Source organism: Chiloscyllium punctatum, chromosome 1, assembly GCF_047496795.1.
Source record: "Chiloscyllium punctatum isolate Juve2018m chromosome 1, sChiPun1.3, whole genome shotgun sequence".
Lineage (NCBI taxonomy): Eukaryota > Metazoa > Chordata > Chondrichthyes > Orectolobiformes > Hemiscylliidae > Chiloscyllium > Chiloscyllium punctatum.
The window spans coordinates 144750287-144778137 of record NC_092739.1 but is presented as its reverse complement, the minus strand read 5'-3'; the positions used below and the strand labels follow the sequence as shown (position 1 = coordinate 144778137).

The 27851-nt window shown below is 41.4% G+C and overlaps 1 protein-coding gene across 4 annotated transcripts in view; it reads left to right on the top strand.

Moving 5' to 3' along the window:
- Nucleotides 1-27851, top strand: part of LOC140480943 (zinc finger matrin-type protein 1-like) — a 111828-nt gene that overhangs the window by 68277 nt on the left and 15700 nt on the right. For all 4 annotated transcript variants that reach the window (XM_072576577.1, XM_072576576.1, XM_072576565.1 and 1 more), the window contains 3 exons: nt 17037-17140; nt 22769-22873; nt 27473-27635. In XM_072576577.1, coding sequence (XP_072432678.1) covers nt 17037-17140; nt 22769-22873; nt 27473-27635 — 372 coding nt within the window. The remainder of the gene's footprint in view (nt 1-17036; nt 17141-22768; nt 22874-27472; nt 27636-27851) is intronic.

Genomic DNA, 27851 nt, shown 5'->3' with positions numbered 1-27851 from the left:
TGGAGAAGCTGCTCATCCTAATGAGTCGAGAGAAGTTCCGATGTGAATGTTGAATCTCTTGCAAACTAAGAGAGAGTGAGGTCCTGCTGAGAAGTCATCAACCTGAAACCTTAATCATTTCTCCCTCCAGAAATGTTGCCTGATCTGCTGGATGTTTCCAGCATTATCAGTTGCTATTTCAGATCTCCAGTGTCTGTGCTGTTTTGCTTTTGTGATGGTGAAGGTTGTTGTGGCTGAGTTGTAGCAGCCTCCTTTTGCAATCAAAGGTTACAGGTTCAATCCCACTCGAATTTCCACATGAACACAAAAGTACAGGAGTGAAGAAAGGCTAGCTTTTTTTTGTAGCTACTTTCTTTTAGAAAGAACTTAGTACATTAAGAGTTTGAGATGTTTCCAATTGTTATTATAAGGTGCTGTATATTAGCAAATTGACCTGTCATAAGATCATAAGACATAGGAGCAGAAATTAGGCCATTCAGCCCACTGAGTCTGCTCTGCCATTCAATCATGGCTGATAAGTTTCTCAACCCCATTCTCCTGCTTTCTCCACATAACCTTTGATCCCCTTGATACTCAAGAACCTATCTACCTCAGTCTGAAATATACTCAATGACAAGGCCTCCACAGCCTTCTGTTGCAATGGATCCCATAGATTCACCACTCTCTGGCTAAAGCAGTTTCTTCTTATCTCCATTCTGAAAGGTCTTCCCATTACTCTTAAGGCTGTGCCCCCAGGTCCGAGTCTCTCCTACCAATGGAAACATCTTCCCAACATCTACTCTGCCCAGGCCATTCAGTATTCTGAATGTTTCAATTGGATCCCTTCTATGAGTTTAGACCCAGAATCCTCAAACGTTTCTCATATGTTAACTTTTCATTCCTGAGACCATTCTCATGTATCTCCTTTGAACACGCTCCAAGGCCAGTACATCCTTCCTGAGATATGCTCACAATACTTCAAATGTGGTCTGACCAGAGCTTTATAGAGCCTTAGAAGTACATCCCTGCTTTTATATTCAAGTCCTCTCAAAATAAATGCCACCGTTGCATTTGCCTTCCTAATTATTGATTCAACCTGCAAGTTTACCTTGAGAGAATCCAACGCTAAAACTCTCAAGTCTCTTTGTACTTAAGACTTCTGAATTTTCTCCCCATTTAGAAAATAGTCCATGCCTGTATTCTTCCTACCAAAGTGCATGACCTCATACTTTCCCACATTGTACTCCATCTGCCACTCTTTTGCCCACTGTCCTAACCTGCAAAAATCCTTCTGGAGCTTCCCCACCTCCTCAGTGCTAACTGTCCCTCTATCTATTTTTGTATCGTCTGCAAACTTAACCAGAATGCCCTCAGTTCCTCCATCTAGATTGTTAATGTATAAAGTGAAAAATTGTGGTCCCAACACTTAGCCTTGCAGAACACGACTTGTCGTGGCTACCATCCTGAGAAGGACCCTTCTATCCCCATTCTCAGCTTTCTGCCAGACAGCCAAGTTTCTATCCATGCTAGCACCTTGCCTCTGACACCATGGACCCTTACCTTACTCAGTAGCCTCCTGTGTGGTGTCTTGTCAATGGCCTTCCTCAAACCCAGGTAGATAACATCCATTGGCTTTCCATGGTCTAATGTCATTATTTACTCAAAGAATTCTAGCAGATTTGTCAGACATCACCTGTCTTTGATGAAACCATGCTGACTTTGCCCTTTTACCATACACTTCCAAATATTCAGAAATCTCATCCTTCACAATGGATTCCAGGATCTTACTCACAACTGGGGCTAATTGGTCTGTAATTTTCAGAATTTTGCCTTACTCCCTTTTTAAAAGGGGTGTCAGGTTAGTGATTTTTCAGTTGTCTGGGACCCTTCTTGATTCTAGCTATTGCTGAAAGATCTCCACTAACACCTCCATTATCTCTTCAGCTATCTCCCTTAGAACTCTGGGTGTAGTCCATCTGGTCCAGGTGATTTGCCCACCTTCAGGCCATTTAGTTTTTCCAGCACCTTATCCTTGGTGATGGTCACCATACTCAGCTCTGCCCCCTCACTGTCTTGATTTTTTGGGCTATTACTCCTGTCTTCCTCCGTGAAGAGAGACATGCAGTAATTATTCAGTTCCTTGGCCATATCCTTGTTCCCCACTACTATCCCTCCAGCGTCATTTTCCAGCCATCCAATGTCTACTTTTGCCTCTCTTTTGCCCTTTATATATCTAAAGAAACTCTTACAGCCTTCCTTTATGTTACTGGCTAGCTTTCCCTCATATTTAATCTTCTCATTCCTTATTTCTTGATCAGGTAAGGGAATCAAGCAATTATGGGCAGGAAAGTGAAGTTGACGATAACTGGAGCAGTGATAATCTCACTGAATGGCAGGGTACCCTACATCTGCTCTGATGTCTTATGGTATTATCATAATGGTTGTGCAATTGCCATTCAGCTAGCTTTCTTTTAATTCCAGGTTTTGTTTTATTGAATTCGAATTTTTCCAAATGCTGTTGTGGGATTTGTCCCCAGTGTATTAGCCTGGAGTTTTGGATTACCAGTCCAGTGACAATACCACTACACACAGGAGGGAGAATGCAGGAGATGGTTATAAGGTTCTGCAGGTCAAGGAGACATCTGCTTGCCAAAGAAATTTAGTGGGGTGAAGGTGACACCAAAAGTGCTCAAAGCCATGTTGAGCTGGAAATTTGTTGAGGTGGGAATGTGAAGCGATAAAGCTGATAATGTATCATTAAGTGTCAGAAGGTATTGAGAGTATCCAGGAAGAGTTGGGGGTCAGAAGGGGGGAAATGAGCGGGAAGAATGATCAGAGGGCAATTAGTACTCATGCATTGTTGAAACTTTCATTTCGACCCCTGGAAAGAAGAAGAAAGGTTTTTCTTTGTTAAAGTATTAATGAAATGAAAATATGGGCCAGGACAGATTTGAAATGAGGTTAACTATTCATTATTCTGCTATTCACACTCCATCTGGACCTGTACTGTGTTTCTTCTCCTTTTGTCCCAGGACATCTTCATCATTTATTCATATTTGTCATAGTGGGTAAGATTTTGTGCAGAAGAAGTGTCCATGGACCAATAATTCAGAGACTAGGTTAATGCCATGAGAGCATAGGTCCACATCTCAGCACAGCACCTGGTGGAACTTAAAACTAGTTTAATAAATCTGAAATTAATAGCTAGTCTTGGCATTGTAGGCCTGCTTATCATACCTTCAAAACCTCCTTCCTAAACACTTGGAGCTTATACCAAAATTGGGAGAACTGTCCCAAAGACTAACTGAGCAACAGTCTAATATTGTTATACTCAGTGAATAATAAGTAGCTTTGTATTCAATCGTATTTTCTAATCTCGTGATAGTGCATGTTCCTAACTTTTTCGTTTCCATCAAGACAGGAGTTCATCCCTCAATGAAGAGGGCATGCCAGGCGCAGCACCAGGCATATACAAAAATGAGTTGCCAACCTAGTAAATCTGGAACACAGGTCTATTTGCACGCCAACCAACAGACACAGCAAGTGATAAACAGGGCTAAATGAATCCACAATCACTGACCAGGACTAAACTCTGCAATTCTCTCACATTCAGCCATGAATACATTGGGTATGAGAGTGGGAGATTCCAAGGGCTCACAGCTCTCTCCTAGAAAAACTGTGTAGCTGGGTGGTTTGGTGGGGAGTGGAGGAAATGTTGGGGAAGAGTGCATGAGCGCAGTTCCAATTTTATATTCACCCACGTTTCTTTGGGGCGTGGTGACTGTTGTTTGAATCCTACTGTTTGTTGCTTGGGAAATGTAGCATTTGAACATCTTTTGCTGTTCCAATCAAACATGATTAGATAACTCAAAAGTAATATACCCCTATAAATGAAAATTAGGAGTAAGAACAATGCAGGTCTTTTAGCATCCATGGGAGTGACCAACTGAGTTCAATGATCACATGTAACTTAAGGGTCATACAGCATGGAAGCAGACTCTTTGGTCCTACTCATCCACTTTGATCAGACATCCCAATCTGACGTAGTCCTGTTTTCCAACATTTGGCCCATGTCACTTCAAACCCTTCCTATTCATAGAAAATAGAACATTACATCACAGTACAGGCCCTTTGGCCCTTAATGATGTGCTGATCTGTGAAACCAATCTGAAGCCCATCTCACCTACACTATTCCATTATAGTCCATATGTTGTTTATCCAATGACTATTTAAATGCCCATTTAAATTTGCATTGTTCTGGGAGTGAGACAGGGAAAAATACTGACAGCTTTAATTTAGCTGGAAGCTACACTGCTGACTGACTGTGAATACAGTGAACTCTAGTGACAGAAACTGGAAGTACAAAAACTCTTCAACTGCAACATTATTTGCAAGTTTGGACTTTCTGTGTTGAATGCAATACTCTACAACATAGGGCGTTGATTAGCTCTGTTGGCTGGAAGGCTACTTTGCAATACACAGTGATGCCAACAGCATGGGTTCAATTCTTGCATAAAGGACTGTCCTTCTCAACCTCCCCCTTTGCCCGAGGCAAGGTGAGCCTCAGGTTGAACCACTACCAGTTCTGTCTCTCTGTAATGCGACAACAGCCCTATGATCTGGTAGGACGATGGTGACTTCACCTCACCTTTACTCCACAACAGTGCATTCACATTTAAAAACTCAATATTTGGTGAAAGAAGGCTACAGCTTTATAAAATGAACATATTGTGAGTTAAAATGAAAACAGTGTTGAAAATACCAAGTATGTCTGCCAGCATCTGTAGAGTGAGAAACAAGTTAATGTTTTGAGTTGAACATGATGTTCTCAGAGCTAAAGAGTATAAACATTATGGTGCTGTCAAAGGAGCCTTGGTGTGTTACCTCAGTGTAGCTTGCAGATGGTGCATACTGCTGCCACTGTGTGTTGATGTTAGAGAGAGTGAATGTTTAAGGGGTGGATGTGGTACCAATCATCCAAACTGTTTTGCCCCAGAGATCGCTGTTGCCTGGCATTCGTGAGATTGAATGTTATTTACTACTTATCAGTTGAGACCTCATTGTTGAGATTTTGCTGCATCTAGGTTAGCAAGTATATTCAGGCTGAGCTGGACAGATGTTTTAATTAGTAAGGGAATCAAAGGTTATTGAGAAAAGGCAGGAAAGAAAAGTTGAAGCTTGTCAGATCAGCCATGATATCATTGAATGGCGAAGAAGACTCCATAGGCTGAATGGCCTACTTCTTCTCCTATGAGGTAAAAACAATAACTGCAGATGCTGGAAACCAAATACTGGATTAGTGGTGCTGGAAGAGCACAGTAGTTCAGGCAGCATCCAACGAGCAGCGAAATCGACATTTCGGGCAAAGGCTTTTGCCCGAAACGTCGATTTCGCTGCTCGTTGGATGCTGCCTGAACTGCTGTACTCTTCCAGCACCACTAATCCAGTACTTCTTCTCCTATGTGTTATAATTTGAACACAGCCTACTTCAGTATCTGAGGAGTTCTTGAATGTGCTGAATATTGTGCAATCGTTAGCAACCATCAGAGCAACCGAACATGGTCAGCCTCGGGCAACATCCTGAGAAACCCCAGTAGATAATGTCGTGGGATGAGATGACTGCTCTAGAACAATCTCCCTTTGTGCACTGTATGACTCAAACCAGTGAAGACTTTTCCCTGAATGCTAAGGCCTCCAGTTTTGCTAAGGCATTTTGATGGAGCTAGCAATCCCTCTCAGCTGCTTGATTGGCACCCACTCTAAGTTTCTATGTCCAACTGTTGCCATCAGCTACTTGCACTGTGTTCTCCTCTGTTAGGACTGGCAGCTGCAGCTGGTGTATGGAATGGAAACAGAAATGGAAATTCTCAGCAAGTCTTTTAGCATCCGTGTGCATGACAAACTGAGTTCAATGATCACATGTAACTTAAGGGTCATACAGTATAGAAGCATACTCTTTGGTCCTACTCATCCACTTTGACCAGACATCCCAATCTGACCTAGTCCTATTTTCCAACATTTGGACCCTATCACTCCAAACCCTTCCTATTCATAGAAAATAGAACAGTACAGGCCCTTCGGCCCTTGATGTTGCGCCAATCTGTGAAACCAATCTGAAGCCCATCTCACCTACACTATTCCATTATCATCCATATGTTTATCCAGTTACCATTTAAATGCCCTTAAAGTTGGTGAGTCTACTACTGTTGCAGAGGGCATTTCACGCCTTACTGAGCCTAGTCTGAGTAATGAACCTACCTCTGACATCTCTCCTATATCACCCCTCAATTTAAAGCTATGTCCCCTCGTTCTAGTCATCACCATCTGAGGAAAAAGATGATATAGGATCTGATCATCTTGTATGTCTCTATTAAGTCACCTTCTTCTCTCTAATGAAAATAGCCTCAAGTCCCTCAGCCTTTCCATATACGCATTCAGATGCCTTTTAAATGTTGTTATTGTACCAGCCTCCACCACTGCCTCTGTCAGCTCATTCCATGCACTCACCACCCTCTGCATGAAATAGTTACTCCTCAGGTATCTAAATTAAACTCCATCTGCCACTCATTAGTCCATTGGCCTGTCTGATCAAGAGACCATTGTATTCTGTGATAATCTTCTTACTGTTCACTTCACCACCAATTTTGATGATGTCTGCCAACTTACTAACCATACTTCCTGCATTCACATCCAAATCATTGACGAAAAACAGTGGACTCAGCACCGATCCTTGCGGCACACCATTGGTCACAGGCCTCCATCCCTAAAAACAACCCTCCTTCACCCCCCTCTATCTCCTATCTTCCAACCAATTTTGTATCCTATTGGCTAGCTCTTCCAGATTCCATGTGATCTAACCTTGCAAATTAGTCTACCATGCAGATCCTTGTCAAACCCCTTGCTGAAGTCCACGCAGACAACGTTTACCTCCCCTGCCTTCATCAGTCTGCTTTGTCACCTCTTCAAAAAACTCAGTCAAGTTACTGAGACATGATTTCTCACAGACAAAGCCATGCTGGCTATCCCCAATCAATTCTTGCTTTTTCAAATGAATATATATCCTGTCCCTCAGAATCCCCACCAACAATTTACCTACCACTGATTTAAGGGTCGCCCATCTGCAGTTCTCTGGCTTTTCCTTATAGTCTTTCTTTAATAATGGCTCCACATTAGCTAGAAGACTGGAGATTGGCTATCGATGATACAAATATCTTAGCAAGGAGCCGAGCAATCTCATCCCTAGCTTCCCATGACGTTCCAGGAAACACCTGAACAGGTTGTGGGGATTTATCTACCTTTGTGCTTTTAGGACATCCAGCATCTCCTTTTATGAACTCTTTTCATGACATCAGTATTTATTTACACGGGTGCCTGGCTCCCAAGTCCTCCACAGTAAATACTGCTGCAAAGTACTTATTTAGTACCTCATCCATCTCCTGTGGTTCCACAATAAATGGCTTTGTTAATCTTTAAGGGGCCCTATTCTCTCTCTAATTGCTCTTTTGTCTTTAATGTGTTTGTAGAAACCCTTTGGATTCTTCTTAACCCTATTTGCGAAGACTATCTCATGTCCCCTTTTTGTCCTCCTGATTTCCCTCTGAAGTATACTCCTACTGCTGTTGTCAAACTTGAAAGGGTTCAGAAAAGATTTACAAGGATATTGCCAGGGTTGGAGGATTTGAGCTACAGGGAGAGGTTGAATAGTCTAGGAATGAGCTGCCAGAGGAAATGGTGGTGGCTGGTACAATTACAGCATTTAAAAAGCATCTGGATGGGTATTAGATTACATTACATTACAGTGTGGAAACAGGCCCTTCAGCCCAACAAGTCCACACCGACCCGTCGAAGCGCAACCCACCCATACCCCTACATTTACCCCTTACCTAACACTATGGGCAAGTTAGCATGGCCAATTCACCTGACCTGCACATCTTTGGACAGTGGGAGGAAACCGGAGCACCCAGAGGAAACCCACGCAGACACAGGGAGAATGTGCAAACTCCACACAGTCAGTCGCCTGAGGCGGGAATTGAACCCGGGTCTCAGGCGCTGTGAGGCAGCAGTGCTAACCACTGTGCTACCATGCATAGGAAGGGAGTAGAGGGATATGGGTCACATGTTGGCAGATGGGACTAGATTAGGTTAGAATATCTGGTCGGCCTGGACGAGTTGGATCGAAGGGTCTGTTTCTGTGCTGTACATCTCTATGACTCTACTGCCTTTACATGTTCTCGTGATTCACTCAATCCCAGCTGTGTATACCTAACATATGCCTTCTTCTTTTTCTTGACCAAAGCCTCAATATCTTGAGACATCCACCATTCTCTACACCTACTAGCCTTTCTCTTCACTCTATCAGGAACAAATTCTGTCTGAACTCTCATTATCTCATTCTCACTTCCCTACCAAACCTTTATCTGCAAATACTCTACCCCAATCAACTTTTGAAAGTTTCTGTCCAATATCATATAATGGCCTTGCTCCACCTTAAAGCTTTAACTTTTTGATCAGGTCTATCATTTTCCATAACTATTTTAAAACTAATAAAATTATGATCACCTGCTCCCCCACTGACACCCCAATTACTTGCCCTGCCTTATTTCCCAAGAGCTCCTGTAATGGAACATCAACACATTAAATAAGAACATTTTCTTGTATACACTTAACAAATTCCTCCCCATCCAAGCCCTTAATGTAATGATAGTCCCAGTTATGTTTTTTTTCACAACATTACTTCAAAAGAGGAATGGGACAGGTTTGAGCATAGGAAAAAGTGAGGACTGCAGATGCTGGAAATCAGGGTCTAGATTAGAGTTGTGCTGGAAAAGCACAGCAAGTCAGGCAACATCTGAGGAGTAGGTAAATCAATGTTTCGGGCAAAAGCCCTTCATCAAGAGTCCTGATGAAGGGTTTTTGCCTGAAACGTCGATTTTCCTACTCGTCGGATGCTGCCTGACCAGGTTTGAGCATGTTATTTCCTCCTAGATAAAGGTCCTTAATAATACATGATAATTAGTAAAACAAAACAAACTGTTTTCACTTGATACTCCACTGTTTCAGTGTCACTGATGAATACTGCCTTTCTCCTACACTGCTTTCACCGAAACTGGGTCATTATGAGAAAAAGGAGAAACAAGTTTATTGAGTTGGATGGTGAGTCATGATCATAATGAATGGTAGAGCATGTTCGAAGGGCCAAATGGCCTAGTCCTGTTTTCTATGCTTCTGTGTTTAAACGTGGATTTCTTCTGAAGCTCCCAACAAAACAATGGCAGTGGGCCTTTCAGTGGGTAGTTAGCACCATCCTCTGTGCACAGCCTAACCCCTGCCCTGCCAGTTGTCCTGCCTTGGATGTTCAATATCCCTGCTTCGCCAACTGTCGTTGGCTGGCAAATGTGCTGTAATGGTGGGAGTGGGCAGACTGTATCCTTCCCCTTCTGCATCCATTACCCTCTGTAAACTGCAGCCCACAGTGTATTTCAGTGACTTCATGCCAACATGTTTCTCAGCAGATGGAGTAAGTTTGAAATATAGTTGCTTTTGCAACATAAGAAAGGCACATCACAGCAAGCTCTCATGAAAAGTTGGCAAGAGTGACAAGAAGGTCTCTTTATCTCATTTGTAATATTTAAGGTATAAATATGGTACAGGTAACCAGGGAGAGCTCCCCTGCTGTTCTTCAAATCAATGTCCTTGGGGTCTTTTGTGTCACTTGAGTCAGCAGATAAGGACTCAATTCAATGCCTGATCTGCAAGATGGCACCTCTAACATTACAACTTATTTCTCCACTGCAGGATAGTGCATCCCGAGTTCAAGTCAATGGAATCGTGCACGTGCTCATGGTTTCAGGCTGATGTTTATTTTGTTTATTCTGATAATCTACAAGAGATTTTGGGTAATGGGTAATTAGTGTGGGTAATCAGATACTGTCCTATCCCCCCCCGGTCCTGATATCTTGATACTGTCCTATCCCCCCCGGTCCAGGAACTCCCTACATACGTTCAGGACACCACCCGCGCCCTCGACCTCCTCCAAGACTTTCATTTTCCTGGCCTCTAATGCCTTACCTTCACCATTCCTGATGAAGGGTTTTTGCCTGAAATGACAATTCTCCTGCTCCTCGGATGCTGCCTTACCTGCTGTGGTTTTTCAGCACCACACTCTCGACTCTGATCTCCAGAGTCTGCAGTCCTCACTTTCTCCACATACTGACTATACTCCAGAGCTGTTAGTATTTGGGTGCAGTGGGACACTTGAGGGGTTGAGGCAGATACTGTGAGTGTGCACTTTGAGTGGAAGCATTTTTTAATGGTATGTGGCAATATAAGTTTCTTAATCATTTTTTGCTTCTCTTGATGCGCTCACATAGTCGTGTAACGTACAAGGGTTTATTAAATGGTTGTAAAAATGAAGACTGTCTGAGAATGGAGTACCTCCTGCTACCATACTGGTACAGGAAGGCAGTGGCACTGATATAATTGACGTCAGGATGTTTGTACCCACTCACTGGTAAGTGGATGTGCAGTGCTCCTATTATCATTGCTGTGAATGCACAGTACTCCTCAACCCACTTCAGGTACTCAGCTCACTACCCTCCTCCATGCCCTGCTTGCCTCTGTAAAATCTTGACAAACATTTGAAATTAGAGGAACATTTGGAAAAGAGCACATTTTATTAGTTCTGCTATTGTTAAAATTGTTTTGAATTGCTCATTGGTGCTGATGATCTTTGATGCAGGCAGCAATATTCCTGGCAGTGATATCACTGGCACTGTGACAGTGTCAGCAATGAGTGACAAACATAGCCTTGAGAAAAGGATCTTGCATCCACAGCACTTTGTTATCTTCTTCACATTGGCTCGATTGATTCCCAGCCATTGTAACTTCGTCATCAGCCACAGCCATTTTACACATAGGAAATTTGTGTCTTTTTGTTGACAAGATGAATATTGTCTAGTGCACTGAGAAAATTCCTCTGTCCTTGGTTTAATAATACTGAGACCTTTCGCGTCTACCAAACAGTCTCAATTAACTGTCTCTTGCAAAGATCAATATAGTATTTGGATGCTTCATTGAGCACTTCCCTGTGTTTTCTTTTTGAAATCTGTTCTATGGGCATTTCTGATTTTAATTGCTCCATCAATGCTGGCTATGCATTCAGCTACACAAGGTCTAAGCTCTGGATTATTCACCCTATGCTTCTTACCTCCCTCCCATACTTTCCTGTTGTGAATCTACCTCTTTGTCCAAGCTTTTGATCATCTTTCCTAATGCCTTCCAATGTGATTCTGTGTCAAATTAACTGATAAACTGCCTGTGAAATACTTAAAAGGACATTTGATAAACTGCCTGTGAAATACCTAAGAGGATATTTTATAAACGCAAGTGCGAGTTTATGTTCAGTGGTGTGGGACTTAAACCCACAGCCTTCTGTTTCCAGGATAAGAACGGGCTGACCCCAAACCAGCACATTAGAATTAATACTAGAATTAGTGTTATTGGATAATATAGGGCAAATAACATGGTTTGAAGCAAGTTTTATGCTTTGCATTTGTGTTTCTATTTTGTCTCTTGATAGATTTATAAGCCGGACCATTTGGATATTCTGATAGCAGACCATAAGGCATAGAGTCATAGAGATGTACAGCACGGAAACAGAACCTTTGTCCAACTCATCAATGCCAACCAGGTATCCCAACCTAATCTAGTCCCACCTGCCAGCACCCGGTCCATATCCCTCCAAACCCTTCCTATTCATATACCCATCCAAATGCCTTTTAAATGTTGCAATTGTACCAGCCTCCACCACATCTTCTGGCAGCTCATTCCATACATTAGATTAGATTAGATTACAGTGTGGAAACAGGCCCTTCGGCCCAACAAGTCCACACTGACCCGCCGAAGCGCAACCCACCCATGCCCCTACATTTACCCCTTACCTGACACTACGGGAAATTTAGCATGGCCAATTTACCTGACCTGCACATCTTTGGACTGTGGGAGGAAACCGGAGCACCCGGAGGAAACCCACACAGACACGGGGAGAACGTGCAAACTCCACACAGTCAGTCGCCTGAGGCGGGAATTGACCACCCTCTGCCTGAAAACATTGCCTCTTTTATATCTTTCCCCTCTCACCCTAAACCTATGCTCTCTAGTTCTGGACTCCCCCACCCTAAGGAAGAGACTTTGTCTATTAATTCAATCCTTTCCCCACATGATTTTATAAACCACTATAAGGTCAGCCCTCAGCTTCCAACACTCCAGGGAAAACAGCCCCAGCCTATTCAACCTCTCCCTATAGCTCAAATCCTTCAACCCTTCAACATCCTTGTAAATCTTTTTTGGGAGCAGAAATTAGGCCATTCAGCCCATCAAATCTACTCTGCCATTCAATCATTGCTGATAAGTTCCTCAACCCCACTCTCCTGCTTTCTCCCCGTAAACCTTGATGCTCAAGAACCTATCTATCTCAGTCTTAAGCATGCTCAGTGACCTGGACTCCAATCATCTGGGCAATGAATTCCAGAGATTCGCCGCTCTTGAGCTGAAGAAGTTTCTCCTTATCTCCATTCCGAAAGGTCTTCCCTTTACTCTGTGCCATCAGGTCCTCGTCTCTCCTATCATTGGAAACATCTTCCCAACATCTACTCTGTCCAGGCCATTCAGTATTCCGTAAATTTCAATTAGATCCCCCCTCATCCTTCTGAATTCCATCAAGTATAGACCCAGAGTCCTCAAACGTTCCTCATACATAGACTTATGCTATGTAGCTGCATAATAAATAACCATTGGATAAAACTGATAGACTTAAAATATTTGTATTACATAGGGTGGACATCAGCCATTGCACTGCAAACATTTTTTTAAAGTAACTTTCCGATGAAAGGTTTCAGATATTTTATCACATTAAAACTGCAATATAAATGCAAAGTTGTTTTTTCTTCCTGTGAGTGACCTTTAGAAAAATGTTAGTGGCAGTAAAGCATTTTAAGTGCACTTTCTCAATAATCATATTTTGTTTGAAGTCTGAATGAAGTTTTATAGCCCAATCCAGGGTTCAGGTGATCTTTCATAAAAACTCTGTAATCTGCATTCTTTGAATGAGATCCTTGTAATATTACTGTGTTAGATGTTGTTCGTTTAATCACATGGTGGTGAGCCTTCAGTTTAATAGGAAACTAAAACATAAGTTCATATCTGGCAAGAGCTTCACCATAGACATCAGAAATGAGTAGGATTGAACAAATGTATGGAGTGACTAAAGAACTTGCAAAATTGATACCAGAACTGAGAGCTATAAGTATCAAAAGAAACTGAAAAGGCTGGGACTCGTTTCTCTAGAAAATGAAAAGTTGAGATGTAATCTTGTGAAAGTGTTTGATAATTTATGGCAGAGATACTTCCAAATGTAGGTGAGACCACAACTAGGAACCATAAATATGAGTCAGTAATAATTCCTGAAACAACTTTCTAAATTCATTCAGTGGATGTAGGTTTCACTAGCATTTCTTGCCCATCCCTAATTGCCCATAAGAAGGTGATGGTAAGTTGCTTCTTGAACCTGTGCAGTTCATTTTCAGAAAGGGTCACTGGATCCAAAATGTTAACTCTGCTTTCTCTCCACAGATGCAGAGTTTCTCCAACAATTTCTGTTTTTTTGTTTCAATTCATTTTGTGTAGATAGATCCACAGGAGATAATTCTTGGCCAGTGTTGGCCAATTTTGGCCCAGTGACAATAAAGGAAGTATTTTATATTTCTAAGTCAGAATGGTGAATGACTTGAAGGGGAACTCCCAGGTGTTCCCATGTAGCTGCTGCCCTTGTCCTTCTAGATGGAAGTGCTCATGAGTTTGGAAGGTGCTGCCTAAGGAAGTATGATAAATTTCTGCAGTGCATTTTGTATATAGTACACACTGCTGATACTCAGCAATGGTGGTGGAGGGAGTGGATGCTTGTGGATGTGATGCCAATCAAGTGGCTGCTTTATCATGGATGGTGTCAAGTTTTTTCAGTGTTGTTGGATGTTCACCCATCCAGGCGAGTGGGGAGTGTTCCATCACACTCCTAAATTGTGCTTTATAGATGGTGGACAGGATTTGGAGAGTCAGAAGGTGAGTCAATCACTGCAAGATTCCTAGCCTTTGATTGTCTTTATAGTCCTGTATTTATAAGTCCAGTTTATTTATATAACCAGTCCAATTCTGGGTAACTCCCAGAATGTTGATAGTGAGGACTCAGCAATGGAAGAGACAGCGAATGTTTTAGGGTAATGGTTAGGTTGTCTCTTGTTGAAGAAATCAGCCCAACGCTGAATATTATCTAGGTCTTTGCTCTATTTGGATATGGACGGATATCTGTGGAGCCATGAGTGATGCCGTACATTGTGCAATGATCAGGAAATATCCTCACGTTTGACCTTGTGATGGAGGGAAAGTAATTGATGAAGCAGCTGTGGGCAATTTGTCTAGGATGTTGTCATTACAAAATCCTGCTGAGATAACTAACCTCAAAGAAGTGTATCACCTTCCTAAATTATGCTTCTTTACTGAGATAAGTTTGGAAATGTGGCAATTAGTATCAGGTTGGTAAGGATTATTAAGAATTGGTTGAAGTGAATAGAATAGATGCAATTAAGGATCAGCTGGATGAATGCACAGGAGAAAGAAATTCATTCTAATTTTGTTAAAAATAGGAGGAGGAGGAGGAGGCTCACATGGAGCATCAACACAGGCATAATTCAACCAGACTGAATGGTAACAATATCTGATCAGAAATATAAGAAATAAGTACAACTAATTAAGTGGAAAACATTTAGATTATTAAAAAAAAAATTTAATGATAAAGATTCATTCAGGAGGTAACCATTACAATTACCATTGCAGCTGACAGAAAAACCAGAAAGCTCTACTTTGAAATTGGAATATACCTAGAAGGGCTCATGGACATGGGATATGCAATTAAAATTAATTTAGTCATAATATATTCAGCACAGACATAAGAAAAAGGTACAAGCAATAGTTTCATCACTGCAAAGAAGGCCTGGGTATGAAAATAAGATGTTAATTACTGGAACCATCCAACTGGTAAGAGATGGCAATGATCCTTATCACGTGAATACCATAATCAGACAGCACTCACAAAGAAAGAAATCAAGCGTATCTTTAGAGGTAAACCTCTAACAAGCACTTTTAACATTGAAAGAAAATGGGAGAAATGAAAGGATACTGTTATAAAACATCAATAACAAAAGGACTAGATAAAAGCTCACAATTCCATAAAGGAAATCTTCACCAAATAATTAAACATAATATTAAATGGTGCAGTATCACAAGAGAGTGGGAGGAGCCTATACAGAGGGTTAACACTGTTATTTACAAAGCAGAAGGAATATTAACAATATAAGAATTTGGAGACCTCATAATGCTTCTCAAATTTTTTTTCCATTTGGGCTTTAAGATAAAACTTTAAATGTTACTCGATTCTTTATTCTCAGATATTATTAGAGATTCTTTTCTCAGTTATTCTTAATATTCCTTGATATTCTTAAATATTCTTGAATAGTTGCAAATAACATTGAGCTGGATTGAATTCACATTGGTATTACATCATTTGATTATTTGAAGCAAAGCAGTATGCTTATGCACTTAAAGTGTATTGCTTATTAGTTTATGTTTATAAATTGTGAAATTTAGTAAACCGTCCAACTTGATTTGGAGGTGCTGGGGTGTACAAAGTCAAAAACCATACAACACCAGGTTATAGTCCCAACAGGTTTATTTGGAAGCACTAGCTTTCAGAGCATTGCTCCTTCATCTCCGAAAGCTAGTGCATTCAAATAAACCTGCTGGACTGTAACCTGGTGTTGTATGATTTTTAACAGAATACATCTGTTTACCTTACCTGCTCACTGGGCTAATTTCTGTGCTGTGTGTATATATAATGTTTAAGAGTCTATGTGTGAAATGCAGGAACATGTTCTGTTCAACCCAAAGAAAAGCAAAATGGAGTTCAGTCTTCAAAATTTGGAGATGCTGGTGTTGGACTGGGGTGTACAAAGTTAAAAATCACACAACACCAGGTTATTATAGTCCAACAGGTTTACCAGGAAGCACCAGCCCTCAAAGTATAAGATCGTAAGACACAGAATTTATAGCAAAGGTTTACAGCGTGATGTAACTGAAATGAAATATTGTAAAAGACCTGGATTGTTTGATTCTTTTGGAATGATCATGTTGGTTTCATTTCTTTCATATGTAAATCCCAGAGCCTTTTTTAAAAGTTAGATTCTCAGGTGAACTTTAACAATAGGTGTCATGTCAGCTCAGATAATGCATTGAAAGTGTGAGCTTAAAATATGTCTGTCTGAGTCCCAATGTTCAAATTGATTCTGTTTCTAAAAAAAGGAATTTACAGAATCTTAATTGGATTCATGCAGTTTTTGAGCAAAATAAAATGTACAAATGTACAAGTACAAACTTCTATGTGGTTGTGTGTGTTTTGGGGGGTGGTGAGTGTCTGTGAGAGAGCATGTGTATGTGTGTGAGCGTAAAGGGGTATAGGTCTGTCACCAGCTTAATATTTGAACTGCAACATTTCATTAGTCCAGGAAGTAGTTGAACTGAAATTGCACCTGAAACATTCACCCTGCCATGGACACTGACGTGTACTTCCGTTCTTATTTTTGTTGAATATTCACAACCTGATGAGCAGAAAGCAAAATGTTTTAATTCTCAGAAAGCACACAAATCTGAGTGGGTTGTAAGACTTGTTTGTGTGAAATCTGTTTGCATATTTTAAAGCAATTTAAAGAATCATTCTTGCTTGATCCATAATTTTTAATACCTCTGAGGTGAGTACATTTCATATACCATCTGCTTATAATTTTTGTTTTATTTTGCTGATATCCATGTCACTTAGCTTCAGTTAATGGAAAATGTAGGAATTTTCACTATTGCAAAGAAATGACTTTGAATCAGTACCAGTGGACTGTCTGGAGATGGACTTGTCTTGATTTTGAAATGCCACCATTGATATATTAAATGTTTCTTTTCAGATAAAATGGGGGGTCACAATGACAGTGAACTTTTCATGGATAACTACTGCAAGGTTTGCTGCGCCATGTTGATCTCAGAAGTGCAGAGAACCACACATTATGAGGTAGTTTATTGATTTTAAGTGATAAGCAAGTATAAATAAAATATTGCACATTGTGTTTTTGTTTTCACTAGAACGTGTGACCACCCCATGACATTCATAATTTCGTTTTGTAAAATGCCTTCCCCTGTCAGCTGAAACTCTCAATCTTTGTTCTTGTCACTTGACATTCTTTAAGTGATGTTTGTGAGTCTCAAACAAGTGCTCAAACATTATTTATTTACTGTGTACCTGTAATTTGGAAGCCCTCTCATTGAAGACTGGTTTGTTTTTCTCTGTGATCTTACGAAGTGTACTTCTGTTATAGTATTAAAGAAATGTCCACTCCCTGTCATTGCAACATATACTGTAGATAATCAGAAAGTAAAATAGCAGTTGAAGCCTGTAGTCTAGAACAGGAGCCCCAACTTTTACATGTGTAATGCCACCTTTCAGGTCTTTTTCTCATCTGTCCACTGTGAAGCAAGTTTCAGAAAGAAAAGACACCAGATGAATAGAAATTTATCTTGCTAATATTAATGTTAGCCTGCTAATTTAGCCATATTTTCAATTATTTATCATCACCATTTTCATTAACACTAAGAGAAATAGAGTTAACATTTTGAACCATAAAAGATAAAACAGTACAGTCCAGAAACAGGCTGATTGGCCCACTATGTCTATGCTAACCATGATGCCATTCTAAACTAATCTGATCTGCCTGCACATTTACCATACACCTCTATCCCCTGCTTGTTCATGTGTTTGTACCTTAAAAACTTTGCTGATGTATCAGCTTCTACCACCTCACCTGGCAGTGCATTTCAGGAACCTACCAGCCCGTGTGGATATAAACTTTATCCATATATCTCACAATCTTTACTTCTCTCAGCTTAAACCTATGCCTCCTAGTATTTGTAATTTTCCACCCTGGGAAAAAGACTCCACCTTATCCATGCCTCTCATAATTTTATAAACTTTTATCAAGTCACCCCTCAGTCTCTGACACTGTAACAAAAATAATCTAACTTTGTCCAACCTCTCCTTTTCGTTAATGCACTCCAATCCAGGCAGCTTCCTGATAAAACTCTATTGCACCCTCACCAAAGCTTCCACAACATTCCTAAGAGAAAGTCTGTTCTTTGGAACTAAAAGGAGTTAAATAATGGTCTTTTTATGTTGTTGAAAAAGAATAGACAATTGGTGCAGGAGTAGGCCACTCTGCCCTTCGAGCCTGCACCACCATTCATTATGATCATGGCTGATCATCCTCAATCAGTATCCTGTTCCTGCCTTATTTCCATAACCCTTGATTCCACTTTCCTTGAGAGCTCTATCCAACTCTTTCTTAAACGAATCCAGAGACTGTGCCTCCACTTCTGAAGCAGAGCATTCCACACACCCAACACTTTCTGGATGAAGACGTTTCTCCTCATCTCTGTCCTAAATGGCCTACCCCGTATTTTTAAGCTGTATCCTCTGGTTCAGCACTCACCCATCAGCGGAAACATGTTTCCTGCCTCCAGAGTGTCCAATCCTTTAATAATCTTATACGTCTCAATCAGATCCCCTCTCAGTCTTCTAAACTCAAGGGTAGACAAGCCCAGTCGCTCCAATCTTTCAACATAAGATAGTCCCGCCATTCCAGGAATTGACCTCGTGAACCTACGCTGCACTCCCTCAATAGCCAGAATGTCTTTCCTCAAATTTGGAGACCAGAACTGCACACAATATTCCAGGTGTGGTCTCACCAGGACCCTGTACAGCTGCAGAAGCACCTCTTTGCTTCTATACTCAATCCCTCTTGTTGTGAAGGCCAGCATGCTATTAGCTTTCTTCACTACCTGCTGTACCTGCATGCTTGCCTTCATTGACTGGTGTACAAGAACACCCAGATTTCTTTGTACTGCCTCTTTACCTAACTTGACTCCATTTAGGTAGTAATCTGCCTTCCTGTTCTTGCCACCAAAGTGGATAACCATACATTTATCCACATTAAACTGCATCTGCCATGCATCTGTCCACTCACCTAACCTGTCCAGGTCACCCTGTAATCTCCTAACACCCTCCTCACGTTTCACCCTGCCACCCAGCTTTGTATCATCAGCAAATTTGCTAATGTTACTATTAATACCATCTTCTATATCATTAATATATTTTGTAAAAAGCTGCGGTCCCAGAACTGATCCTTGCGGTACCCAATACCTGCCATTCCGAAAGGGAGCTGTTTATCAGTACTCTTTGTTTCCTGTCAGCCAACCAATTTTCAATCCAAGTCAGTACTTTGCCCCCAATATCATGCACCCCGATTTTGCTCACTAACCTCCTATGTGGGGCTTTACTGAGAAGGAGGAGGTGTGAGTGAAACAGATGGTAAGGATGCCCAGAGCAAAATACAAAGGGAGTGCTAATGGTAGCAAAGGATATAAACAGATACGAAGTTACTGTTAACGATAGGTGTGGATAATTAGACATAGTTTGACTTTGTTGTTTACTGAAGATGGTTAGCTATCCAGTATTAGATCCTAGTTTATTCTTGTGTTACTTCTTGGCTTTATTTATGTATTAACAAAAACACAGTGCTATGTCTTTAGAAGCAGGAATTAAGGGCCATTCTTCAATTATATCAGTTGTGATTCTACTGTCAGCAGCCTACCCCACTTGAGTATAAATGGAGGAATATTCTAAATATAGGCAAGTGGTCTCAAAATTCAAACATTTCGATCATCTTAGAGGATGGAAGAGATTTAAAAGGGATCTAAGGGGCAGCTTTTTCACGCAGGTGGTGCTGCATATATGGGATGAGTTGCCAGCGGAAGTGGTGGAGGCTGGAACAATTACAGCATTTAAAAGGCATCTAGATGGGTATATGAATAGGAAGGGTTTAGAGGAATATGGGCCAAGTGTTGGCAGAATGAACTATATTAGGTTAGGACATATAGACGACTTGGGCCAAAAGGTCTGTTTCCGTACTGTAGATCTCTATGACTCTGTAACTGACTTTTCTTTTGTGGCTCTGAACTTGACTCTGTTCAATACTGTACAACCTGCTGCTTGTGCAGTCATGTGAAATTAGCTAAGAAATCACTGCTTCAAAACCTACCCCTTGCAAAGAACATTTTGTTGGTGCAGTTTTGTTTGAAAACAATTGGAATATGTTACAATTTTAGTAGAAGGCAAAAAATGAGCCATGGTAGGATCAGGGTGTTTTATACTCCAGCTGATATTCCTGCACATTGAGTGTCTTGGGAGTTCAGAGAGTGCAGCAAAAGTAGATCAAGTGCCATTTTGAGAAAAATATTGAAATATAGAAATATGAAGTATTTTTTAGGAATCATTGAAATCTTGCTGTCAGGACTGGAAACAGGCCCTCAGGTTTACATCTAAGCAGGTTATCAGGATCAAGGGACAGGACTTTACTGGCAGCAGCTAATTCAAAGCTTTCCACTAGGACTAATGTCCCATTAGGGTTGGTGCCTTGTCTCTCTGAGACACTTGTAAAGTGGCAGCTAGTATGGCTGCAAGGAAAGGAGAGGGCACCTCCTACTACACAAGCCCAGCAAAGGCCGTGTAATAATGTTTCCATATGGCTAGACCAGGCAGATACAGACAATCACCATCTTCTGGCAGGATTGGCAGCCTTCACCACCCGGTGCACACTCCAGCCCCTACCTGCCTTGTTATACAAGCCTCTGAGTACAACCCTGTCCCCTGTACAATCCTCAGCAACCTCTCCAGGCCTCAGAAAATCCCTGACTGTTCACACCACATACCTTCTCGTTGCCTCCCCATCATCAGCAAACATGGACGAGAAACTGCCTGTGATTTTTTTTCATTGTTGACTCAGGGCTTGTGGACTTTGTTGGCTAGGCCAGTATTTATTGGCCATCCCTAATTTCTGTTGAGAAGATGGTGGTGAGCTGCCTTTTGAGCCATTCAAGTCTATTTGGTGTAGTGAGGCTATTAGGGAGGGAGCTCCGTGATTTTGGTCCAGCGACAGTGAAGAAACAGTGATACATTTCCAAGTCAGGATGGTGAGTCGCTTATAGGGGAATTTGTTCCCATCTACCTGTGCCCTTGTCCTTCTGGATGGCGGTGATTGTGGGTTTGGAAGTTGTTGCCTGAGCAAGTTTGATAAATCAGATGAGCAGTTCCTTACATAATCTTTCACCTGTACCTACCTATTATTAAGTATATGTCAGCAACTGGTTGATAGGGAGATCCTTGGATGGTCTGACTCTGACCCAAGGTCCACGCATTGGACAACTTCAGTGTAAAGATTTGGCTTTAGACAGAATCGGGCAATTGTGCAGGTTAGGTTATAATTCACGATTCATTTCTATAATTGAATATGTAAAATACCCCATGAGCCAGTGCAATAAACTGCATTATTCTTTCCATTCAGAAGACATTGCATGAGAATAATATAATTTTTATTAATACTGAATATGGATTTATCAACAGAAAAAATACATTTTTAAGAAAAATGTTTTGGCCTACACCTATTGGCGTACACCTATGAGCAAGCAGATTTAAAATAAATTTATGTTAAAAGTTACACTTAACTGATAGGTAATATTTTCACTAGTACAATGAAACAACGGGTCAGTTTCTGAGTATATTAAATATTTTGTTGACACAAATTAATGGTTACTGAATAGGAACAGTTTAGACAATAGACAATAGGTGCAGGAGTAGGCCATTCTGCCCTTCGAGCCTGCACCACCATTCTTTATGATCATGGCTGATCATCCTTAATCAGTATCCTGTTCCTGCCTTATCTCCATAACCCCTTGATTCCACTATCCTTGAGAGCTCTATCCAACTCTTTCTTAAATGAATCCAGAGACTGGGCCTCCACTGCCCTCTGGGGCAGAGCATTCCACACAGCCACCAGTCTCTTGGTGAAGAAGTTTCTCCTCATCTCTGTCCTAAATGGTCTACCCCGTATTTTTAAGCTGTATCCTCTGGTTCAGCACTCACCCATCAGCAGAAACATGTTTCCTGCCTCCAGAATGTCCAATCCTTTAGTAATCTTCTGTGTCTCAATCAGATCCCCTCTCAGTCTTCTAAACTCAAGGGTATACAAGCCCAGTCGCTCCAGTCTTTCAGTAAAGGTAGTACCGCCATTACAGGAATTGACCTCGTGAACCTACGCTGCACTCCCTCAATAGCCAGAATGTCTTTCCTCAAATATGGAAGATATGAGCGAAATACATGGCAATTGGGACTAGATTGATTGAGGATATCTGGTTGGCATGGACAAGTTGGACCAATGGGTCTGTTACTGTGCTCTGCACCTCTATGACTCTAAGTGCATTAGATATTATCTCTCAAATTTGACGTGGGGGCTTGACTAGTTTTGTGGAATGAGCCTGCTCTAAGCAAAATGAACCAGCAGCAAACATGAACTTTTGTGATTTTGAACATGATTTGGCAATAAGATTTCCCAGTGATTGTTTTGAGTTTGTAAGCTGGTTGACCTGCGTACCAATGTAAGACCACATATTGTCCTAAGGTTGCCTTCTAACCTTAACTTCTCACTTCTAATCCATCTCACCATTGCCACTTAACACATGAATGCTTCTTTCTGTTTAACAATAATTGAAAATAGTGTTAAACACACTCCCTGTACTTGTTTTTGTTTTAAAGAGCAAAAAACACGCCAACAAGGTGCGCTCTTACTTTCAAATGCATAAAGAAGAAGGAACACCATCAAAAAAAATCAAAACAGAGAATGTAGCTGTTGGCTTCCAGGTGGGTATTTTCACATTGATGAAGATGTTTCTCAATTCAGTTTGCAGTGGAGATGGACAAGTATTTGTCCATCCGAGATTCACACGGATGATCCCTGGAATGACAGGTCTAGCATATGAGGAACGGCTGAGGATACTGGGATTGTATTCGTTGGAGTTTAGAAGATTAAGGGGAGACTTAATAGAGACGTACAAAATAATACATGGCTTAGAAAAGGTGGATGCTAGGAAATTGTTTCTGTTAGGCGAGGAGACTAGGACCCGTGGACACAGCCTTAGAATTAGAGGGGGTCATTTCAGAACAGAAATGCGGAGACATTTCTTCAGCCAGAGAGTGGTGGGCCTGTGGAATTCATTGCCACGGAGTGCAGTGGAAGCCGGGACACTAAATGTCTTCAAGGCCGAGATTGATAGGTTCTTGTTGTCTAGAGGAATTAAGGGCTATGGGGAGAATGCTGGTAAGTGGAGCTGAAATGCGCATCAGCCATGATTGAATGGCGGAGTGGACTCGATGGGCTGAATGGCCTTACTTCCACTCCTATGTCTTATGGTCTTATTTATAATAATAGCGAACAGTTATAATGTATTTGCAAGGCCCCCATTGGAACCTTGTCTTCTTCTCTGGTCAAAATGCAATCACTCTCTGTCTTGAACATACTTAATGACTGAGCTCCCACAGTCTTCTGGGTTCAAGAATACCAAAACGTCAGTACCCCCTGAGTGAAGGGATTCCTCCTCATCTCCATCTGAAATGGCTTGCCCTTTATTTTGAAATTGTGTGTCCTGTTCTAAACCATTTCCTTTGGATGGCTTTTAAGACCCTAATGGGAGGTGAGCCCTGACTATCATGTCAGTTTGCCTGAATGTTCATGCTCTAGGATGTTTCTCAAAGCCTGAACATGTGTGTGACAGGGCTATCCGCCTGCAAGCAGCAGCCACTGAGGCTCTCCAAAGGCCTTTTAACATTTATGGTCAGATGATGTTTGAAACTCTGCAGTCGACATTCAAACCTCCTGAGGCATCAGGAACTAGGCAGGCTCCCACAATCATGCCGAGTCCAAAGCATGATTGTAGTGGATGTCGGAGGCTAATTATCTCAGAGTCCAAACCTTTTTTTAGGAATTCCTGAGGACAGTGTCCTCAACCCAATAATCTTGAGCTGTTTTAGTAACACCTATCCCACCATCATATTGTCAGAAGAATGTTCACTGACTATGTAGTGTTAAGTTCCATTTTCAAGTCTGCAGCTACTGAAACTGACTGCATCAACATGCAGCAAGACCTGGACAATACTCAGGTTTAGTTTGATAAGTGGAAAATAACAGTCACACCACATACACAATGTCAGACAATGACAGTCTCCAATAAGTGAGAAAATATCAATCTCCCCTTGATGTCCAAATGCATCATCATTGCAAAATTCTCCATTCATCATAATCCTAAATTCAACATTGCCCAGAAACTCAACTGAACCAAGTATTGAGCCACAAAAATAGGTGAGTGACTCACCTTTTGACTCCCAAATGCCTGTTCACCATTGACAAGTCAGAAATCAGGAGTGTGATGGCATTCTCTGCACTTGCCTGGATCAGTGCAGCTCCAACAGCACTCCAGAAACTTGACACCGTCCAGGACAAAGCTTCCGGTTTGATTAGAGTTTGGGGAAAGCAGTATAATTGTAGTAATGCAACTGAATTAGTATCCAGGGGCTAGATACAGATGTAGATCCCACCTGGATGCTGATAAAATTTAAATTCAATTGAAGTTGAAAGTCATATAGTTACAAAATGCTGAATGTAACAGTGCAACTTAATGGGGCATGAATAATGGTGCCATGGAACTGTCATGATTGTCATAAAATTCCATTTAGTTTACAAATGCCCCTTTAGGGAAGGAAATTGGCAAATCTTACCTGGTCTGAATTACATTTGACTCCAGATCCACTGTTAGTGACTCTGAATTTCCATCCGAAATGGTCTTGGAAGTAATTTAGATGTAGGACAATTAGGGGCTGGGTATCAAATTTTATGAACAATGCCCATATACTATGAAAGAAAAACTATTTTTAAAAAGCCTTCCCTATGTCATACATTCAGTTCCTTCAGATTGGTGCACTTTTAATGTACCGTGTCCAAGATTATCACCAAGGTTGCACCCCACAAAACTAGAACCTCCAGCATCCCAGACTGTAAGGGTTGTAGGTGCATGGGAATAGCACTGCCTTCAAGTAACCTATCTGCCGTGGGAATATGTTACTGTTTCTCCATCATAGCTGGGTCAAGCTTCTGAAACATACTCCTTGCGGCACTGCGGGTGGACCTTCACCACAAAGTCCAAAGCAGTTTGATAAAATGGTTCACCACTACCTTTCCAAGTGCCACTAGGGTTTTGCGATCAAAAAGATATTTGAATTTCAGTGACCAATTTAAAAGATCACACAAGTTTTTAAGGTTTTAAGACCTTTAATAAAGAAATTAAAAATGATATCGTTTAAAACCACAGGATTAAGGAGAACATAATCTAATTCTGTAATACCCTATTCCTCTCTCTACCTAAAGCTAGGTGAACCACCAGCTTTTATTTAAAGTTCTCATAGACATGAGCTTTGCTGGCTGGTCATCATTTATTGCCTGACCCTAGTTGCCCTTGAGAAGGTGGTGGAGAGCTGCCTTCTTGAATCTCTCCAATCCATTTGATGTAGGTGTATTAGGGAGGGAATTCCAGGGTTTTGTTGCAGTAGTAAAATGGTGAGTGGCTTGGAGGGGAAGTTGTAGGTGGTGGTGTTCCCATGTATCCATTGCCTTTGTCCTTCTCAATGGAAGTGGTCATGGGTTTCGAAGGTACTGCTGCTTCTGAGCATCGGTGATGGAAGGAGTGGACTCTTGTGGATGTGGTGCTAATTAGTTGGGTTATTTTGACTTGGATGATGTCAAGCTTCTTGAGTGTTTTTGAAGTTGATACATCCAGGCAAGTGGGGTGTATTCCAGCACACTCCTGACTTATGCCGGGATGGGTGGATGGGAGGAGTGGGGGGGTGGTCAGGTGGTGAGTTACTCACTGTAGGCTTCCTAGTTTCTGAATTGTTCTTGTTGCCACAGTATTTGTATGGTCAGTCCAGTGGAGGTTTTGGTAAATGGTCATCCCCAGAATGTTGATAATGAGTGAAGATGATGCCATTCAAAGTCAAGGTGCAATGGTTAGATTCCCTCTTATTGGAGGTGATCATTTCCTGGCACTTGTATGCATGAATGTTATTTGTCAATTGTCAGCTCAATCCTGAATATAGCCCAGGTCTTGCTGATTTTCAGTATCTGTCACAAATACTGAGCATTGCAAACATCTCACTTCTGACCTCATGATAGAGGGAAGGTCATTTTTGAGGCAGCTGAAGATGGTCGCACCCAGGAGGCGACCCTGAGGAACTCCTGCAGAGGTGTCCTGGAGTTGAGAAAACTGACCTCCAACAACCACAACTGACCCTTTGTTCCAGGTATGACTCCATCAAGCAGAGAGTTTTACTGTGATTCCAGTTTTGGAAGGGCTTCTTGATGCCCCACACAGGCAAATGTGGCTTGGATATCAAGGGCTGTTACTCTTTCCTCACCTCTGCAGTTTGTACATGTTTGAACCAAGGCTGTGATGAGGTCAGGAGTTGAGTGACCCTGATGGAACCCAAACCAGGTGTCACTGAGCAGGTTATTGCTGAGCAGGTGCTGCTTGATAGCACTGTTGATGACACCATCCATTACTTTACTGATGATTGAGAGTAGACTGAAGAAGCGGTTATTCGCCGGATTGGATTTATTATGCTTTTTGTGTGCAGGACAGATCTGGGCAATTATCCATATCATTGAGTAGATGGCAGTTTGTAACTTTACCACAGCCTCATTCCTGGTGAAGGGCTTATGCCTGAAACGGTGACTCTCCTGTTCCTCGGATGCTGCCTGACCTTTTCCAGTGCCACACTCTTCAACTTTGACCTCCAGCATCCTCAGTTTCTCCTAGCTGTACTAGAGCAGTTTGGCTCGGGGTGTGGCAAGTTCTGGAGCACAGGTCGTTGATACTGTGGCCGGACTGTTACCAGGCCCAGAGCTGTTTCTTGATATCATGTGCCATAATGTGCTCATGTTAAAAGGTGATGTTGTAGTATATTAATAACTAATCAAAAATTAATAACTAGTCAAAAATATTTATGGATAGTTTCCTTTTAATGTGCTGTTACCAAGATGTTTTATGACTGGTAATTTGCTGTTATCTGACTTTTCAGGTGTGGTTTGATATCCTGTTTTTAATCTTTTGATATTGAAAAAAATTGCCGAAGTCTGCTGTCTTCATGACAGGCTTCTCTGCACCATCATCAACTCAAAGTTCATCCTGTTGCTGGTTGTGAGAAAAGTGGATGCCACATTTTCTTATTTCAGTCATTGCTGTGTTCATTCCATGTGAAACACTTTGAGAAATGTTGAGGTGTTACTTATGTACTTACCTTTTTTTAATATAAAAAAGTTGCTGTACTGTAGGTGTTCAGACTGCAGACTTATAGCCAAATAAATCGACAGTCAGTGTATTTACTGAGATTGTGTCTGATGCTTGATTGCAGGATGCTGGGACAGGAGAAGTGGACAAGAATAAGTTTTGCATCTTGTGCAATATGGTTTTCACATCCCCCATAGTGGCTCAGTCCCATTACCAAGGCAAGATCCATGCAAAGCGGCTCAAACAGCTTGTCGGAGAGCAGCCGTGTGTAACACAGCCACAGACTGGTAAGAGTGAGCTCATTCTGAAGATTCCATTTTCTTTGTCATGTTCAATGTCTAATTTTGTCAGAGTATTTCCTGGTCTCTGACAAGTTGATATCTTGTTGTACAAGAACCATTGCAATTGGCTTCAACTATTGACTCCAACTCCAGTTTGATTCACGGATTCACACTCAACGGACTTTCCCATAAAATGTCTCCTGATTCTAGAATCATTAGCCT